The sequence below is a fragment of the Phoenix dactylifera genome, chromosome 11, assembly GCF_009389715.1.
Source record: "Phoenix dactylifera cultivar Barhee BC4 chromosome 11, palm_55x_up_171113_PBpolish2nd_filt_p, whole genome shotgun sequence".
Classification (NCBI taxonomy): Eukaryota; Viridiplantae; Streptophyta; class Magnoliopsida; order Arecales; family Arecaceae; genus Phoenix; species Phoenix dactylifera.
In genome coordinates, this window is record NC_052402.1 from 926817 (window position 1) to 946584 (window position 19768).

The window sequence follows — 19768 nt, forward strand, 5'->3', positions numbered from 1 at the left end:
AACATAAAGGACAGGGAGACAGGCAGCATCCATGGCTGCCGCTTCTCACATGATGATGATGGAGACACGGACAGTCCTTACCAAGCCCCTAGAAATGGTGTTTTCAGGACAGGTTTAGTTTTTTTTCTTCTTTAAGATCATTATTTGGATATAATTATTGATATCGGATCTACATTATTGGCCGAGTTATGCTATACCAGTCATAAGATACCAACCGAAATTTCCATATATCAGTTATTGGATTTCGGTCGAGATCTCGATATCTGAAACCTGAGATATCAGTGGAGATTTGGAACCGAAATTTCCATATCTCAGTTATAAGATTTCGGTCAAGATCTCGATATCTGAAACCGGAGATATCAGGAGAGATTTTGATGTCTTGATTCCTAAGATATGGATGGAGATTATGATGTCCTTGTTCTAAGATATCGTCCAAAACCTTGGTATATCAGTCCCAAGATATTAGTGGAGTATCTCTACATTATTGTCCTAGATATCGGACAAGATTTTAATACCTCAGTCCTAGATATCCTCCGAGTTCTTGCTCCTTCCAAAAAAATTTTTACCTTCCATTACCAAGATAAACCCAGATTCTGATTCATCTCCATCTTCTTGTCCTCCTGCCAATATCATCAAGATCTTGGCTTTTAAAAATCTCGCATATAACTCAATACTTCATATCCATTTGCGGCCTAAAAATAATAGGGCAACTGGGCAAGTATTAGACAGTAATCAGGGTTTTTTATTTGATGACAATGGGATATTTTACCCACCCGTAGATCCAACCTCAATATATAGTTTGGGTCAAGTTAGGGTGGTAAATGACACACCTTTTGTTCAAACTTTTATGCGCAGTATTTGCTCAATGACTTAGTATTCTATTCTTAAATCTTTGCAATGTAGTTCAGTCTTATTCTATTCTTAAACTACCATTGCCAAAAATTAAGTTGTATCCACCCAACGCATGTTTCTATTAGTTCTAGTACTCTAATTACTTGAATATAAAAGTGACGACATGCAGAATGACTCAAATTTGTCCAGGAAAGTTAGAGGTTCATGCATCAATATTGTTGAGCTCTTTTAAGGGGATGAATCAACTCACAAGCATCAATTTTGGTAGCAAAATGTTGGACAAGACTAGATTACATAAACCATGTGCTGTAGTTGTTATAATTTTAACGGCTCTTTTTTTTTTTTTTTTTGCTAAAAGCGGGTTTTCATACAAAACGTGTACGAATACACCCAATAAAGTCAAAAAATACAATCTCACGGAGAGCCAGAGGCAGCTCCCCCTCTCCCACCCACAAGGTATATCCTGAATGATGAGCCGCGAAGGCAGCCACCCAGTCGGCTGCCCCATTGGCTTCTCGAAATACATGCTTCGCCTGAATGGCCACCCCAACCCCACACATCATCCCTATGTCCCGAACCAGGGGGTGGTCTGAGCCCTCACCCCTCAGCCCCTTCTGAATCCAACTGATGACTGTGGCTGAGTCGCCCTCCAAAACAATCGAGTCAGCCTGCAAAGCCTGCCTCGCATAACGAAGACCGGCCCAGGCAGCTCGTAACTCAGCCCCGGGGACCGACGTGCCGAACAACTGACAGCCCCCTGCTGCCACGACTCTGGAGTGCAGGTCCCGTATCACAAAGCCCGCACCGCCTCGCGCACCTCCATCCAAAACCGATCCATCGAAATTGACCTTGAGGAAACTCGGGGGTCGGGGTTCCCAGGTGAAAAACACCATCTGAGAAGCTGCCGAAGCAGAAAGAGAACCACAGGTGTCCCGAGCTATCAGAGGTCCATCTGAAGAGGATCTGATCTCCAATGCCTGTACGCGCGCTAGCTCCACCACGAACCTCGGTGACACCCTGCGCTCACCGAGGGTACGAGCGTTCCTTGCCAGCCAGATCTGATGTGCTGTGCAAGTCGCTCGAATAGCCTCCTGACATGTCCGAGGGCGGACCAACCACTGCTGCATCGTCTGTAAAAACTGAGGCCTCCCATGCCAGACCTCCTGCGGGAACCCTGCCCACTGCCATGCCGACCTCGCCCACGAACACTGGAAAAGCACGTGGTCGACCGACTCCTCCACACTGCATGTCCCGCACTCCGCAGGGATCTCACATCCTCGCCTACTCAGCGCTGCTCTCGTCGGGAGACGGTCCCACGCCACCTTCCATAGGAAAAGTGCAGCCCTCGGGTGAAGCCCTGACCTCCAGATCCAAGTGTAGTCCGGCCCTGGCTCATGCTCCTGCTGGATAACACCGTCGAGATCTCCCAGTCGGACCCTGGATCGGCAGGAGGTGCCCCAAACCCTAACATCAGGCCCCCCATAGCCTGGCACCGGAAGAGACCGGATCCTCTCAGCTAGATGTACCCCGAACAGCTGACGTAACCGGGCATCATCCCATGCTGACTCTCCTGGGGCCAGAAGATCAAAAACCCGCAGTCCCTCCGCCGCCACAGTATCAATCATGGTCGGCCAGCACCTCAGTGGGACAGTGTCCACCCATGAGTCCGCAGTCACATCAATACTCCGCCCATCGCCTACTATCCACCTGGTATTTGCCGACACCGTCGGCACATACCTCCTAATCTCACGCCACATGAAGGAGACTCGCCGCCCACTCCATGCCACCTCTGAGCCGTCACGTCCATATCTGGCGGCCATCACCTGACTCCACAGCCCGTGTGGCTCTAGCAGGAACCGAGCTGCATGCCGAGCAATGAAGGCCTCGCGACGCTCCAGCAGGGACTGCACCCCGAGACCGCCCTCGCTGGTAGGCCGGCATACGTGCTCCCAGGCTACCAGATGCACCCCGCGGCCTCCGCCATGTGACCCCCACAGGAAGCACCGCAACAGTCGCTCAATCCTCAGTAAGGTCGTCTTCGGAACCACAGTGTTGGCCATGAGATAAACTGGCATGGACCCCAACACTGATCTGATCAAAGTCAGTCTCCCCATCATAGATAGGAAAACTGCTCTCCATCCCTCCAACCTGCTCTCCACCCGCTGCACCAGGCTGGAACACTCTGCCACTCGTAATCTGCGGCCTGTGATGGGAACTCCCAGGTAGGTCAATGTCTCCTCCTGCTCAGGAATCTGCAAAATCCCACGAATCTCCTGTCTGACCCTGCTCTCCGTACTCGGACTGAAGCGGACAGCTGACTTTTGGAAGTTGACTCTCTGGCCCGACGCCATACAGTAGTCTGCTACCACCCTACGAAGGACCCGTGCATCAGAAACCCGCGCCCTGGCCAAAAGAAGACAATCGTCAGCGAAGAGTAAGTGGGAAAGAGGACTAGCCCCCGGGGCGGGAACATAGGCCTCCAACTCCCTACGGGCACACACCCTCTGCAAATCACGAGACAAAATATCAGTACAAAGAATAAACAAGTAAGGAGATAAAGGGCATCTCTGACGCAGCCCCATAGTAGACTCAAAGAAAGGAGAAGGTGTGCCATTGACCAAAATCGAAAACTTTGGCCCCCTGACACACCCCAGCACCCAGTCGATCCACTGCCTATGGTATCCGTACGCCTCCAGTGTCTGCTGAAGAAATCTCCATCTGATCCTGTCATAAGCTCTCTCCATATCCAGCTTAATAGCCATCAGGCTATGTCGCTTCGATGCTCGCTGAAGGTCCCACATCATCTCTTGAGCCAACAGAACATTATGGGCTCGTTTGGTTCGCGGGAAGCATTTTCCTTCCTAGGAATATGATTCCTGGGAAACAAATTCCTAGGAAGAGGATGCCTAGGAAAGTACTTTTGGCATGTTTGGTTGACCATGGGAAAGTGACAAATTTCCAAGGTGCTTATGTTTGGTTGGCCATCCACTTTCCTAGGAAAGTTATATATAATTCCTATTATGCCCTTAATAAAAATTAGTTTTTTAATGCCTCTTTAATGCTTCTTTAATGCTGAAGGGACGTTTTGGGAAAAAGTAAAAATGGAGTGATTCCCGTCTCATGGGAAAGTAACTTTCCCATGTTTCTCATGGGAAAGACTTTCCCATGAAATATGGGAATCACATTCCCATGGGAATACAACTTTCCCTTCTCTCTCCTTTGAAAACTCCAACCAAACAAGAGGCATCTCATTACTTTTCCGTTGACCACACTTTTCCCCCTTCTTTTCCCGCGAACCAAACGAGCCCTATAGGAAATGTTTCTGCCAGCTATAAACGCCCCCTGCTCCTGACTGATGATGCCAGGCAGAAGGGGCTTCATCCTCCGAACCATAATTCTGGCCACTACCTTATACAAGGTAGTGCACAGGCTAATGGGTCTGAAGTGACAGGGCTCGGCCGCCTCCTGACGCTTCGGAATGAGCGTGATGAAGGTAGCCTTCCAATCCCCTGGCATCACCGCCTGGGAGAAGAAGCACTGAATGGCCTCAACCACCGCTGTCTGAATAATACCCCAATATTTTTAACGGCTCTTTTGTTGTACAATCAAAATTGTACTGGCTGGTACCGGCAATTCCCAAGCTCAAGATGGGCAAAATGTGGACTTGTCTCTTTCTTTTTGTCGAGATAAGTAAATATAAATCTTTCATATGGATCCAAATTATTGAAATGCATTTCAGGATATGCTTATTCCATCAATAGTGGGAAATGGTAAGTTTCATATTCATCAGGAAATCGAAAAGCCAACGTTCAAATGAAATTTAAAACAAAGCAATACATGATTATAAAACGAGTGTACACTAAAGATATTCTGGAATGCATTAATTTCAGGCACCTTCTCTATGATCGTGGGCTATGGCAGAGGGGTTCCTCCATTAATTGTTGCTTACTTTTGGTGCCAATGCTTTCATGGTAGCCTAATTATTTGGATGAGGGAGGGAGAACAGTACTATTGGCAGCAAGAACAGGGTGGTGGAAGCTAAATAGCTTCCTCGTATTAATTCATTCCACCAAGTAGACCCGGCAAGCCTGCATGGTAACGGTGAAATCCTGCATGCCGGTGATTGCTGCGTTGGAGAAGGCTGTTGGGTTGGGTTCTCGCTGCCGACTTCAACCCCTTCACCGATCCAAGCTTGATTGAGAGGCAGTGCAAGAAGTTGATAGTGCTCATGACCCACTCCGACAAGAACCATGCACACTGCCGCCACGCCACCGACGGATGTTGCGGTCTGAAGCTTGTCATGGAGGCATGAAGGGTGATCTCCAGCAACCTGCAGGCTCGCCAAGAGGAGGCTCGCTCAACGCTGCAGTACTCGATCTGTGCTCATGTTCTAATGAGCTACCTGAGCCTAAGCAATCACGTTCACTTGGTGCTTATAGGGCCGGCCTAATCCTTAGGCGATTAAGATGGTCGCCTAAGGCCCCGGCCCAAAGAAGGCCTACTGCAGAAAAGGCCGCAAAGACCAAATGGAAGGGAATAAAGCCTCTCTGTGAGTTCCTCTTAAGCCGACCTACTGCATATATAAAAGGCCTCAACAAAGACAAAACGGCCTTAGGTCTTCAAATACATTAGGCTGCTCCTGTGCTTACCATCATAGATGCATGGCATGCACAATGCATGTTCCACCACATGCATATACATAGGGCCGCTTCTTTTACCCAGTGGCCTTCGCACCACCACCAACTCGTCAACCACCAGGAGCACCGTTCATCATGGCCTCCACCACTAGCATCACTGCCACCAGGAAGTGGGCAAGACTTGTTTGCATTTGTGGCTTGCAGCATGCCATATGAACCCTGGATGGCCCTTCAGCGAGGAGCCTTACTTCTGCAAGGGCGGTGGTTCACTCATTGTCAACAATGAAATGAGCTCACAAAGAGTCTGGTGGAGAGGGAAGGGAGTTTCAAGGGTTCGAGTCAGAGATGGCATCAGCCAGCAACTCCTCACTCTTGTCTCTCTTCCATCAGTTGCTCACCGGCCACTGACACGGGTGTGAGCTCATCTCCGTGCCATGAGAACCTCCTTCGCCCCCTCCAAGCATAGGATCGAACCCTGGTTCTCAGTAAGGAACAGCATGGAGTCGCATGCTGCTGCTCTCGCCGCCCAAACATGGGAAGAGAGACAGGCTAGCATCATCCATGTCTGCAATCTTTGAGAAGGACGGAGTCGACGCACAATCTTGACCTAGAAACAACCTCCTAACATTGTGTTTCCTAGGATAAGTCCACCCTTCTAGCCCTCCGGTTTATAGATGGGCAGTGATATATAGCAATATCTTGGTTTAGGTCAGGCTATAGCAATGAGTGATATAGGGATCATATTCCAATATATTTAGTAACGTATAGGGATCTATGTTACTATAAATTTAGTAACGCATAAACCATGCATATTAGACACAGGGTATAATTTTCACATTATGACAAGTCATTTTGCAATAAATTTAGTAACGCATAGGTTTATTGCAGCAATATATTTAGTAACGCATCAACCATGTGCATTACGCAAAAGGTTGAAGTTTTGCAATAACTATAGTAATTTTTCACATTGCGATGCATATATCAACGAATTTAGTGACACACTAGCTTATAATCTGCGCGATGCTCGGGGTATGTTTTTTTTTTAAATTGGTTTTTTAATTTGTAATACACTTGATGTAAGATATGCCTACAGTTGATATGTTTATTTAAAACATTTCAAAAAAAAAATATGTTACATGCACTTTACATATTTTCAAAGAAAAAAATTGGTTGGTTAGTTCCTATAAAATCAGTTTATATTTTGATGTTAATAGAACAAGGGAACAAATTTACATATGAACAAGGGATACGATAGTACTTACAGGGCATTTTTTGAATTGTACTAATTGGATGAATTTTTAATAAACAAAAATTTGCTCTCCTTAATTTTTCTAATTAAAAATTAAAAATTTTCTATTCCAAATTTTATGTATATGAATATTCTTAGGCTCTTGTTTCTACTTTTTGCCTCCTTTTTGTTGAAGATTAAAGTAAGTATCACTTTTATTAATATGTTGTTTAATTTATGTAGCGCTTCATCTTTAAATTTATAAAGTATTACCTAATTAAATTACCTTTTGACATATTTGTTCATCATTCTATGTTTGTTTTTTTTCCTCCTCTCTCTTGTGTTATTTTTTCAATTTCATGTTTGTTTATAGCTACCATATTGTTCTGTTATTTGATTTGGTCCATAAATATTCTCTTACTACAGATATTACCTTATCAAGTTCTATTTTATGGTTTCATGATTGTAATATTTACTTTAGATGTTATCCAATATGTTAGATGAATTATCCAATGTATAGATGAGATTTATAATTATGAATAATTATAATTGATCCTTCATAATTATAAGTATTATGAAAACTTATATTGTACAGACTCAATATATAGATATACTTATATTTTTGATAAGCACAGCATGCAAGCATCTAAAATTATAGTGATCCATACACCTTAGCAAAACCCATCGGTTCTCAAAAAGCTTTTACCATGAGACATTCTTTTTAAATTAAATGGTCGTCATCAAAATAATAGCCGCATCCAACCACAACCTAGATTTTAGAATAATTATAGAATTTCAAATTAAATAGTCACTATTGGTAAAACTAATTCCTCAGGACAACATAGAAAATGAGGGAAGGAATCAAGGAGATAATCTGCACCCAATTTCCATCAAAATGAATAATTTCGAGTATCAAAAATGTTAAATTGATGGAATTCGATATACCTATATGTTTTTTATTATTCCTAAGCTAAAAATGTCGATGGTCTGCATGTAAATACGATGGAGATTCAAGGGTATTTTAGTCATCATATGAGAATTAGAACTTTCTTTGTTTCTCTAGAAAGATTGCTGGTTTCTTTGCTCCTCTTGCATTCATCCCAGATTGACTCAGTTGGAACGATGCATATGCCCCCAAAATATTAAGCCTTGATGGGAAACATGAGGGTGTTATGGTCTTTTGGTGAGGTATGAACTTAGATGGTCTCGTGGCTTCGCGAAGAAACTATAGACCGGTGGGAAGTTTTTTTTTATTTTTTTGGTACAATAGCTGCTCATCCTACTTTAATATAGGTGCAGCCAATAGAAGCAAAGGCTATAATCTGGCACAAATACGAAGAGGCCTCCTAATGGAGAAATTTTTGGGGCACTGAAGAATCGCAACCATCTGATATATTTAGGCTTCCTTCTACCCACCAGGGTTTCCAAGGCTCGTCACGTCGATCGCGTACACGAGATGGACCGCAAAGCGCCCGCCATGATTCTCTCCATTCATGGTATCACATCTGCCGTTCATGCTCGAGCGAAGGGTTTCCATGAGGCCACCTTCATGCAAGGTAGAAAGGCAAGATGATCATCCTCGGATAGAAAAGCCACATGGAAACAACGCATTCCGAGTCCTCTAGTTTCCTTCATATTTAATTTCTAAACAATATCTGATAATGCTTCTCTCTTTTTTTTCGTTGCTTAAAAGGATGCTTCATATAGTATGTGTATGGATACACCTAATAAAATCAAAATACGACAGCTCGCGGAGTGCCAGTAGCAACTCCCTCTCTTCGGACCAAAGGATGTACCCTGAGTGGTAGCCCGCGTAGGCAGCCGCCCAATCAGCCGCCCCATTGGCTTCTCTGAATATATGCTTGGCCTGGAAGGCCCTTCCATCTCTCATCATCATCCCTATGTCCCGAATCAAGGGGTGGTCTGTGCTCCCATCTTAATAATGCTTCTCTTTTAAGAAAAAAAAATTAATATGAATTGCTGCTCATGGGCGACATTTTTCATCCACATCCCCCATATACGTTATTGGAGGCTTTTAGTCCTCCCATACCCCGCTTAGGATTTGGAAAACTTGTACAAGCTGGACTCGCAGCACCTTTTTCCCCCTCTTTTTTAAGGTCCGTAACAGAGGTCTTTCAATTTAGCACGAATGAATGCGATACCTTCCAATCTTGTACACTGTAGATAAATATTTAACCAATGTAAGATGCCTGCCGAATATTTAACTATTTTTAGCACAACCACCGAACCACGCCTTAGAAAATTATTACAGTAAAGAAAAGGAAGCATATAGGGTAAAACACTGCATTTAAGCCAAGCATGCTCCAGGTACCTTGGTCCAGCTGTTATTTAAGACCTTGGGGATAGGGTCTAAGTCGCATACGGGGCGAATTCTGATCTAAAATTAATCAATTTAAATTTGATCTATTTATTAATTAAGTTAAAATTATAAATCTAAATTTGACCTATTTATTAAACTGATTAAATGGATTAGAAGAGTTAGACAAATTTTTAACAAATTAAATGGGTTTAAATAAATTAAGCACGCTAGATTGAATAGGTCAGAAATAGGTTAAGCAGGTTTCAAACAGATTTAACATATTTTAAATAGGTTAAATGGGTTGGATCATGATCCGATTTAATTATTAAATAGATCAAAACAGATTAAACAGATCAAAGATTTAAATCTGAACCAAATCTATTTAATAAATATATTTAGATGAATTGACCTACTTATAACCTAAATCTATTTATGGCAAATTCAAACCTACCATAAGTGTGTCATTTGTGGGTCAAATTAAATGGTCAGATCAGAAATTGCACCTCAAATCTCTTCCTCTTTTTCATTCGCTCGTCCAACGCAATGATGTCCATCAAATGAGCTCTCCTTTCTACCAAACCACAAAACTACCTTCACTCAAGAGGCCTTTCCATGTAGACTTAGGATGCCACTATACATGTGATGGATGGATATATTAAATGGATACCCAGGCTGTGGATCTACTTGATTAATGGGAACCTAAGTAAGCAAGCCTAGATATAATTCAAAGCCCACTAACTGACCTAGCAACCACATCCTCATATACGGAGACATGAGAAAAAGTGACAAATTACAATAAGCATCTTAAACTTTTTCTTTAAAAAGAGAGAGAGAGAGAGAGAGAAATCTACGTCATAATAATGACAAATATATTGTACTGCCGTAGGGTCATGGACTGGAAATCTTTTACCTTCCAATACTAACTTATCAGCATTTGCGCATGCAATCCTACGTACCAACATTGTACTGCCACAGGATGACAGAAAAGGCACAAGCAATCTTATAATACCGATATTAATAAAGTCTTTTCACAAAAAAATATTAATAAAGTCCACACGCATCACATCCTTTCCTCTCTTCCAGAAGAATAACCATCACGTTAGTTGGCACCCAACAATCAAGTTACTATGATGGCAATTAATGGCGTTAGACTTTTGGAAGCTGTTTGAAAGAAACCAGCCTATCCAGGATCTCTTCTACACAGACGTGTAATGACCGGTGCTGGACTTGCCAACAGAACGGTTGAAGATAAGCTCCAAATTATATTACACTAAATTTTTGCAAACGTTGGATGAATGAATATTGATTTGTGTGGCCACATCTTAAAGTTCTCATCGACGTCTGCTTTGCGTCAAACCCAACGACACGGAGTCCCTCCCAGCTGATTCCACGGAACAAGTAGAACATTTTTGACAAAGTACGCTGAATGCAAAAGCTTGGTTTTTGACCAGTATTGATATTGTTTTAGAACGCTGTTTCTGTTCTTTGGGAGAAGTCAAGCAGAGAGGGGAACCTGCCTGCATTCTTTCCTCGCTGCCCCACTTTTGTTTTCTTCGAGCTTTATCTAGCTACTATTTTAATCAAATCAATCGGCAACAAGCTAGCAGCATCCTTAAAAAAAAAAAAAATCTGGCACAGTTGACCAGAGCGATTCATTTATACTCTTGACTGCCGCAGCTCAGTCAAGTGGAGACTCGTTCCCAGTGGCAACGCCCGAGTCATACGTTACAGGATTGTCTACTCTGAAAAAATTTAAAGCAGACTAAGAAGAAGCTTTACCCATTTGCTTTTGCTAGAGAAAGGATCAATACCATGTTTTAGTATATTATAACCCAACATTCTCAAGTGGATGTTGTTCCAGTCTATGATGTTGGAGTCCACATCTTTTCTGAGGGTGTTTCGTATTTTATCACACAGTAGTTGATTGAACTCTCTAATCTTCACTTGTTCTCTCTGCTTATAAAAATATCTGCTGTAATATATCAATAAAGGGTTAAAGACTAGTACAACATTTATGGAATTAAATTTTACAAAAATAATTATATGGAGGATTGTATGACCTTTCATGATTCCTCTCGTTGCGCTCAAAATAGTTCGGATATTGGTATATTTATATTTGAATTCATATTTTTCAACAAATATGAAATATAGATGCGGATATTAAATAGATATCAAAATTAAATTTTATATTTAAGAAATTTGGATTTGCTTAAAATCTTCCTTACCCTCTACCCATACACTCAATCCATCCTTTCAATTGTACTTCCAATAAGATCGAGTCCACTTGAGCACTCTCATGTCCTCTCTTTCCGACAGTGTCATGGCAAAGGTTGTTGGCATGACAAGTTTCCGAGCTCTAAAAAAAATATTCATATGCTCTAAAAATTATATATTCATATAATTTTAGAAAGGGCATACCCTCTAAAAAAAATACTTATTTTGTATGTACACTTTTCTTTATATATATATATATATATACTCATACCATCTAATGCCGCTAAAAATAAATAATTTAAAATTAAAATGACTGAAATACCTTTACGAGTAGATGCGCAAAAAGAAAACTTTATAAAGATATACATGCAAATAGAAACTTTGCAAGGATATTTATGCAATTACGCATACCTAAATGGGTATACATTTAAAAAATTCAATAAAAATGATCAAAATTTATTAAAGATAATTCAACTATTTTTAATTTAAAAAGTGGCAAAAAATTATTAACATTATCATATCACGTGATTTCATGTTAATATCAACTCTTATTCGGACTTTGAATAGGAGTTGGGACTATAGAGTGCCTAGGATCCAGGTTAGGAGGTTCACTATTGGTGGCTTTGTTATTCAAATATCCCGATTCAAATTCAGAAAAAATGAATGTATCCAAATCCATATCATTGTTCAGAAGATTTTTGAACTTAATAGCTAGATTTGTATCCAAATTCGATTGGATCAACAAAGCAGTATCCGAATCATATGTAAAAATGAATACAGTTGAATATAATCCGATCCAATTTCAGCGTGACGTATAACTGTAACATGCAATCAGCAATTAGTTCGGTCGGTGTCTCCTTCTGAATCACATCTCCAAAGTTGAATTTTCATTCATTCAAAATTGGTAGCATATAATTGAACAAAATTGTCGCGGTCTTGGTTAATTCTCCGGTCAACAATCAAACACGGATACTCGAAATTCCAAAACAATCGAACGCGTGAACTCCTCTGCAGAGACTTCAAAACGCCGCCCACCCCTGGCTCCGTTCATATTAATTATTCCAAGGGCAGGCATTAGCCAAATATTGAAGAAGGCGACCAACCAAGGAAAAAAGTTCGTTGAAGCCTCGTCGCCACCACCTAACCTCCCACCCCTTCCTCCTCGTAGATGGATACCAAAACTATGGCGGAAAATGATCAGGTGAAGCCCTTCACGGCGCCATCCCCCACCGTCAACCCAATCAACAGCGATGAAGAAGGCGGCGCCACCGGGTGGCGACCGGTCCGTTATCTCCGCAAGCGGCGTTGCGCCCTCTGGTGCTGCGGCTGCTGCGGCCTCACCGTCGTCATCCTCGGCATCGTCATCCTCATTCTGTCCCTCACCGTGTTCAAGGTCAAAGACCCGACCCTCACCATGAACTCCATCAGCCTGAGTGGCTTCGACTCGGGTATTTTTTCGGGGAACGACCCCGGGTCGCTGAACGCGACGCTCACCGCCGACATCTCGATAAAGAACCCGAACGTGGCGTCGTTCAAGTTCGACAACAGCACCACCGAATTCTACTACCATGGAAAGACCGTCGGGGTGGCGTACGCGCCGAACGGCAAGGTTTCGGCCCACCGGACGGTGCGCATGAACGTGACGGTGGACGTGCTCGTCGACCAGGTGCTGCTGCGGACGAACGGGACGATGAGCCTGATCACGGGCAGTGAGTTGAGCCTGACGAGCTACACAGATTTAAATGGGAGGGTGGACGTGCTAGGGATTTACAAACGGCACATAGATGTGAGGATGAACTGCAGCATGAACTTGGAGGTGTCTGCCCTGTCGCAGGAGATCACGAACACGGTCTGTGCGGCCAACGTCGAGTGAAGGAAGAGAGGAAGTATCGAAGAGGGGAATGGGATCCATGCTTGATTGATATCTAAATACTCTTTTTTCTTTTTCCTTTTTTGCCTCATCGATGTTGTTATTGGAGATTTGTGCATATAATTATATTTTGGTTATGCGATTGCGTTCGAGCAATTGCAAGTATCGATTGTGACATTGCAAGAATTTTCCCAATGAAAAACTTAGAGATTAGGATTCTATTGATGCGAGCTGGTGCCTGGTTGTGATGAAAAATTGCTCAGTTCTCTAAAATCTAGAAGGTGAATCCAACCCACTTCAAAGAGAGAGACTGTCGGATTACATCCTTCCCTCCAGCCCTCGCCGCCGTTCTCCCTTTGGGATTCTCGGAACTTACTGTGGCTGAGAAGCCGCCGCCCCCTCCCCCTTTCGTTCTTCTCTCCCTCCTTTTTCCGGTCCCTTCTTCTTCTCTTCCTTGGTGTCAGAGTTCTTTGGGGTGAGCCTAAACCTAACGACAGTGGAGCAAGGCGATGAGGCGGGAGGTGTCGAGTTGATTGTTACGTCGAGATTAGGCCCCGGTACCGATGGGATTTTCCAGATGGACTAGCTTCCCTTGATAAGGTTTTGAAGTTCTCTTTTCCAGATGGGATTTTCCGGCCGCTGACTTTGTTGGAAAGAGCAATTCAAGTGAGTCCAGGGCCTCCTTGGAGGAAGCCAATCCTAGTAGACTGGATGCGAAAGACTCGTTTAGGGTGGCATTAATGCATGCTTCGACAAACTGATCGATCGGTTTTTCTCTAGGACTAGAATTATTGTTGGGAACTTGGGTTGTATGATTTGTTGATGGAATGGTTATCAGGGTCAAGTTGTTATACCATCAACATACGCAATTAAGTTAGTATTACTAAGTCTGATTTGGATTTGGTCTTTCCACCAAGAGGCGGTTTGATCCATGGGTAGATCGAGAGGCGCCGCATTCGCCTAAGAGACGATAAATGTCATGGAGCAATCCCATCTCCCTGATAGCACTCCCGAGACCCTGGATCCCCTTGATCACTATCGTGGAGTCCCTCTCGAAGATGATACGGTCCACCCTCAGCATCCGTCTCGCATAGGAGACACCTTCCCAAGCAGCTCTGATCTCGACACCGGCGACAGACTAATTGAAAATCCGCTGTCCTCCGGCTGCCACAAGTCTGGCCTGTGGATTCCTGATAACAAAATCGATGCCGCAACAACTATTCTCCTTAACACTATCGTCGACATTTATCTTGAGAAAATTAGGGGATGGGGGCTCCCAGAAGACAAGCATAAACCTGGATGCTGTTAGAGCGGAATAAGAGCCCCAGATTTTTCTAGGCAACCTAAGAAAAGATGAAGCAGTAGTATCAAGGACCTCCGCCGCATGAAGTAAGACCCTGTCCACCACCGCTCTCGGGTGCGCATCTCGGTCCTCAAATATTCGAGCATTTCTATCTAGCTAGCAATAGCAAGCTAAATAGGCCACCCGAGTCCCTTGCTCCAGAAGTCTACGTCGTTTAGAGGACTCAAGCAAAAAGGTCAGGAAGTCCTCTGTCGATATCCATCCCGGACGCAGCTCCGTTGAGGCCAGGATGCACTCCTAGATCATAGCAGCCCGCTAATAGCCAAAAATGATATGGTGGATAGTCTCCTCCGCCTCCTGACAGGCCCAGCAACCCGGAAAGATGTCCACCTCCCGCCGTGCTAACACTCCTTTGGTGAGTAGACAATCCCATGTCACCTTCCAGACAACTAAGACCACTCGGGGGTGGATGCGCAGCCTTCAGATCCACCTCCTTTTGGAAGATAGTTGCCATACCTACATTGATTTGAAATCGTAGAGCTACGAAATAGCCTGCATTTTTTGATAGTTTTCAAGCAATAAAAATAAAAATAACGATTGCATAATCACTATATATGTCCGCCATTTATGTAATAGAGAAGTTCTCGATGGATTTCACTCTGAATTTAAATCTTGACTTTGAATTGAAAATCTTGTGACTAAACCAATGTAAATTTGAGCAAACCAATTTAAATTTAATTCTTTACTATCTATTTAGCCTTGTCATCCATAATTTTCCTTCTAATATTGAGGAATGGATCCATTCATGAACCTTCACCATACCACGCAAATCGGATAACATCTTCTATGTCCATGTTACATGTGCAAGCGCTAGATCCTCATTGGAAGGCTCCCGTGGATTTACTCCTTTTAAATGAGCTGAGCCTTGGATCCATATCCTCTTATTTAGGTAGTAGTTAGGTCCATTTCCAGTCATATTGCACGCGACTCTTTTTGACTTATGAGCTGATCCCTACCAACTCTATCCGTCATCGACAATTTAGCATACAGTCTGCCACGTTTTCATAGTGCTGGTCACGGCCATAAAGATTAAGAATGCAGGACCATGGCTCAGCCATTTGAGTCCAATCAGCTCAGCAACTTCCTGTTTCCCTGTGTACTGTACTGTATTATTGCATGCACCTGGCCACGGCCATCTTTTGAACACCTCAAAATGTCTCTAAAAGCCTTTCCACCAGAGTGCAGAGTTTCCGCTCTAACTCTCCAAGGAAAGAACAAATAAATGTATTTATGCCATGCAATTATTTTTGAACTCCGACATAGAGCTGCGGGTCACTAACCAGAAAGCGACCATCAACTAATGTGCATATATTCTGCCAAAAGAATATCAATAGTAAAATCTGAATAGCAAATGGAAGTATGGTATTGGCTCCTAAGAATATTAGGTTGATGTTGAATATGTCAATATTTACTATTAAAATAATTTTAAGAATCACATAACAATATGTACCGGCTCATAATATTTTTTTTTATTAGCATAGTTTTGTATCGATTTATATTATGTTTTTTCTTTGTTAGCATAATCTTATTAGAATGATTTTAGGAATCATGTAACAACTTGTATTAGCCAGTAATATTATTTTTTTTTGTACAAAGTCTGTATACTAGTATATGTAACTCCTGATATGTAATGAATATGATAGAATAAAAAATTAAAATCTTTTTTTCTCTCTTTTTTTATTTTCTTTTTTTTTTTTGGCAAATATTTTAACACTTACCCTGAGGTACAAAAGAAGTTTAGTTTGATCCATTGAAAATAAAAGTGTTGTTAATTTAAGGATGAAGTTAAGTTGGGCCTTTGAGATAGGAAAGAATTGCAGGGAAGTAGATAAAAACCAAAACGAGGACGTTGAGCCTTTTAGACAGCAGCTTGAAGGGATATTTCTTCAAGCAATATTGGATAAGGCCTATTTTCACTAAAAAAATGTGAAAAAAAAACTGCTGTAGGCATGTGTATTTTGGCTCAAGTTTCAAATAATGCATTATTCCTTTGCTGGCTTTAGAGAATCACTTCAGTTTCTCCAAAAATTGACACCATCACAACTCCATAGTTATATAGAATTCAAAACAACATAAGAATGGCCTTGCAATACGAATACAGTGCTTGTTCGGTCCCAAAATCATTAATAGATTTTTCCAAAATGACGAATGTTTTGATCGATCACCGTGATATCCATTTGGAGAGAGAGAGAGAGAGCTCCAAGTCATCCACGAACGCTACTTCCTCGGAAAGTTTCTATATTAGGGAGCAATAGATTATGACATTCTAATTAACGTAATAAACTTTAACCCGGCGGCAAAGCAATTGTTGGTACCGTAAATAACCCACCAAAGATAGGAGTCATCTCAACCGTTGCTCTGAGCCAAAAACATCATTAGATCGACCAGAATCCATAGTAGAGAGCAAAGGCAGCACCTTTATTCACGGAGGATCTCACGCGAGCGTACGGTAACCCGACAAGCGGCTCTTAAAGGAGAGGGTCAGATTCGCGCTACCTCTGACCGCAGATTTAAAATAGAAAACCAAGGGGCCCAGACACGACTGGCTCTCCGTTACCAATATAGACCATACACGGTGCGACTCTAAAACGGGCTCTGCAAGAGCTTGGCTGCACAGCGACTGTGTGAGCGAGCGAGTCAAGAGAGAGAAGGCCGAAAAAGGTCATATAGAGATAAAGGTGCAGAGGTTTTCTTTCGGGAAAAGAAGGGTGGGTGTGCGAGAGAGAGAGGAAAGTTCTCTGCTTTAACTTTTTGGTGGTCTACCACCCTTCCCTTCGGTTCTTTTCGCCCCGCACAAGTTAAAAACAGAGGGATTTCTTGTTCCCGACGACCTAAAACCGAACACTTCGCACGCAGAGAGAGAGAAGGGAAGTGGGGGTAGGGAGCAAGGCCAGGTGCGGCCTTAAATAAGACAATCAAAAGGACAAGACTGTGTTTCCAAGAATCATTTAGATCTTTGTCTTCTTATTAGAAAAGGAGAGAGAAGAGAGCTTGTCCGAATCCATCTCACCATCATATCATAACGTGACTTCCCTTGCTCCACTTCAGCCTAATGGCGGACGCATCTGGCAAACTAGTTGAGAAAAAGAGAACTGGGGGGAGAGAGAAGGGGCGGGGTAGGGAGGAGGGAAAAAGAGAAGAAGAAAACAGCTCCTTGACAAAGTTACAATGGATCTAATAACGAGTCTCGTAGCCTGCTCTTTTCATATGGAAAGCGCAAAAAAGGCAAAAAAGAAAAAAAGAAAAAGATACAACTACTTCACAGGGGATAAAAAGAGATCTTTTGCCACGCTTCTACTCCAAAGACAAACATAAAAGAGCGAACATTTCTATTTTTCGTTTTCCTTTTCCTTTTTCCTCCTCCGTTCTACCAAAAATTCGAACGGAAAGTGGGAGTCAAACGCCGTTGCCCAAGCCTTCCAGTGATCTCCCGTCCCCCGGATCGCTCCTCGACCGGACCAACGGCAACTCGGTCCCTGTAACAAATTTTTTTTTTAAAAAAAAAAGGGTCAGAGGAAACATATAAGACATTAGCAGCGGTGACCGGGACCGGCCGGCGTGATCGGAGTCGAATCCATACCTTTCTCGGCATTAAACGAGCGTTTACAGTGGGCGATGGCGCTCTGAATCCCGTCTTGCTGCTCGAGTAGCGAGTCGTCCCGCCGCCGCGGAGGCGGCGGTGAGCGGACTGCGGCCATCGCCGACGAGGCCGAGCGGCTCTTCCTCAGGTGCCTAGCGACCACCATAAACCCCGCCGGAGTATTTCCAGCTTGCCGCTTCTGATCCCGACAAGCGCCTACCGCCACCGACCCCCTCTCTCCTCCATCAGTCTTGGCGGAGCTCACCTTTCTGCTGCCAACGGAGCTCAGGGATCCGGAGAACCGGAGCTTCTCGCCGTAACGTTTCGACACCCTAACGTAGAGCGGTTTGATCTTGTTTAGGTACTTTTGAACCACGTCCTTGGAGAATCTCTTCTCCTCCGAGGCCAGCGAGCCGTCGGCGGCGTGGAATTTCGACGATCGACTGCTGCCGGAGCTCCTGGAGCTGTTATCACGCGTGAATAGCGACACGATCGGCACCTCCTCCGCCTTGAATTTGATAAAGAGCTTCCTCTGGTGCTGCTTCCGTGACGCCTCCATCGGTGCCGGAGAAGCGACATTGAGCTCCGCCGGCGAGGATTTCGTCTTCTTGAGCCCGAACGCGAAGATTCGGAGCTTGGTGGCGGAGCGAAGGAGGGAACCACCAAATTGGGGCTTGGAGTCGGGCTCGGAGGGGGCGAAGGCCAGACAAGAGGGCTCCAGAGGAAGAACTCGCCCCTTGAAGAAGAGATCGTCAGAGGGGAAGAAGGAGAGACTGCGATCGGGCTGAAAGCTGCCGCGTTTATAGCTTTCGTTGGATCGCATCGCGAAATCAACCTCTTTCTCGTCCTCCTCTGACTCAGATTCCGAAGTGGAGTAGTCTTTGTAGTCTTTCTCTCCTCCCACCTCTTCTTCGACAGGAACGTTGAACTCGAGATCGATGAAGGAGCCATCCTCCTCCGTCTCGCCGTCGTCGTCGTCGTCGTCGTCGTCCGACTCGGAAGAGGAGCGGAGGACGGAGGCGGCGACTGTGGTGGTGGCGTGGGTCGGAGCTCCAGCGGCCGAAGACAGCGTCCCGCCACCTCCCTTCCAGTTTTTTAGCAAGCTGATGAGTTCCATGGTCGGGAGAGCTACTCGTGCTCTCCCTCTCCCCAGGGACGGGGGTTTAAAAGAAGCATAAAGGAAAAGGCGAGCTCGCGACTCACAAGTCCCGTTCAATGATTTAATTGGAGAAGAAAAAGTGGGTCCCCTGACCGTGTCAGCAGCCGTAATAATAAAATGACATCCTATGAGACAATATATACAACAAATTTTATGAATAATCAACGATCAGCCATCCTTTTTTACAACATTCGGGAGGTTGGACGGTGGATTTGAGAGAAGTTGGATTGGGCCGCAAAACAAAGTCTTTTGGATTTTGAGCGAGCTTGTGATGTGCAATGGCGCTCGAGTAAAGCGGCAAAGGTGAAAGGGTTTTGAGGGCGTGGGGTGGGGGTGCGGAGAAGCTTCGCAAAAGCGGGCCAAAGGCGTCTTTTGCCGGGAAAGGGAGCGTGGATGGCGAAGCCTTCGGCTTTGTGTGATGAATGAGAAGGACGAGGGATGGTGTAAACTAAAGGAGCATCAGGTGATTGTCATCTGATTGCAGGATATGGGTTGTTGATTCAAACAAAAGTTAAAATTATTATGAAACTAATAGAAATTAGAGT

The 19768-nt window shown here is 43.8% G+C and overlaps 2 protein-coding genes across 2 annotated transcripts; one reads left to right on the forward strand and one right to left on the reverse strand.

The window, feature by feature from the left end:
- Positions 1-12321: 12321 nt before the first annotated feature.
- LOC103709005 lies at positions 12322-13346 on the forward strand. Its single transcript, XM_008794153.4, has one exon. It carries the CDS (start codon positions 12420-12422, stop codon positions 13122-13124), a length of 705 nt encoding a protein of 234 aa, XP_008792375.1. The 5' UTR covers positions 12322-12419; the 3' UTR covers positions 13125-13346.
- Positions 13347-17621: 4275 nt separating this feature from the next.
- Positions 17622-19267, reverse strand: LOC103709006 (probable membrane-associated kinase regulator 2). Its single transcript, XM_008794154.4, has 2 exons — positions 18065-19267; positions 17622-17960 (listed from the first exon to the last, which is right to left on the reverse strand). The coding sequence occupies exons 1-2, from the start codon at positions 19179-19181 to the stop codon at positions 17881-17883; spliced, it is 1197 nt and encodes a 398-aa protein (XP_008792376.2). The 5' UTR covers positions 19182-19267; the 3' UTR covers positions 17622-17880.
- Between the last annotated feature and the right edge of the window lie 501 nt (positions 19268-19768).

Excerpts from the sequence above, each read along its gene's own strand:
- LOC103709005 (XM_008794153.4), top strand. The coding sequence starts at position 12,420 with ATGGATACCAAAACTATGGCGGAAAATGATCAGGTGAAGCCCTTCACG.
- LOC103709006 (XM_008794154.4), bottom strand. The coding sequence starts at position 19,181 with ATGGAACTCATCAGCTTGCTAAAAAACTGGAAGGGAGGTGGCGGGACG. Across the intron at positions 17,961-18,064 it reads CTCGTTTAATGCCGAGAAAG|GGACCGAGTTGCCGTTGGTC; the intron begins GTATGGATTCGA and ends AATTTGTTACAG.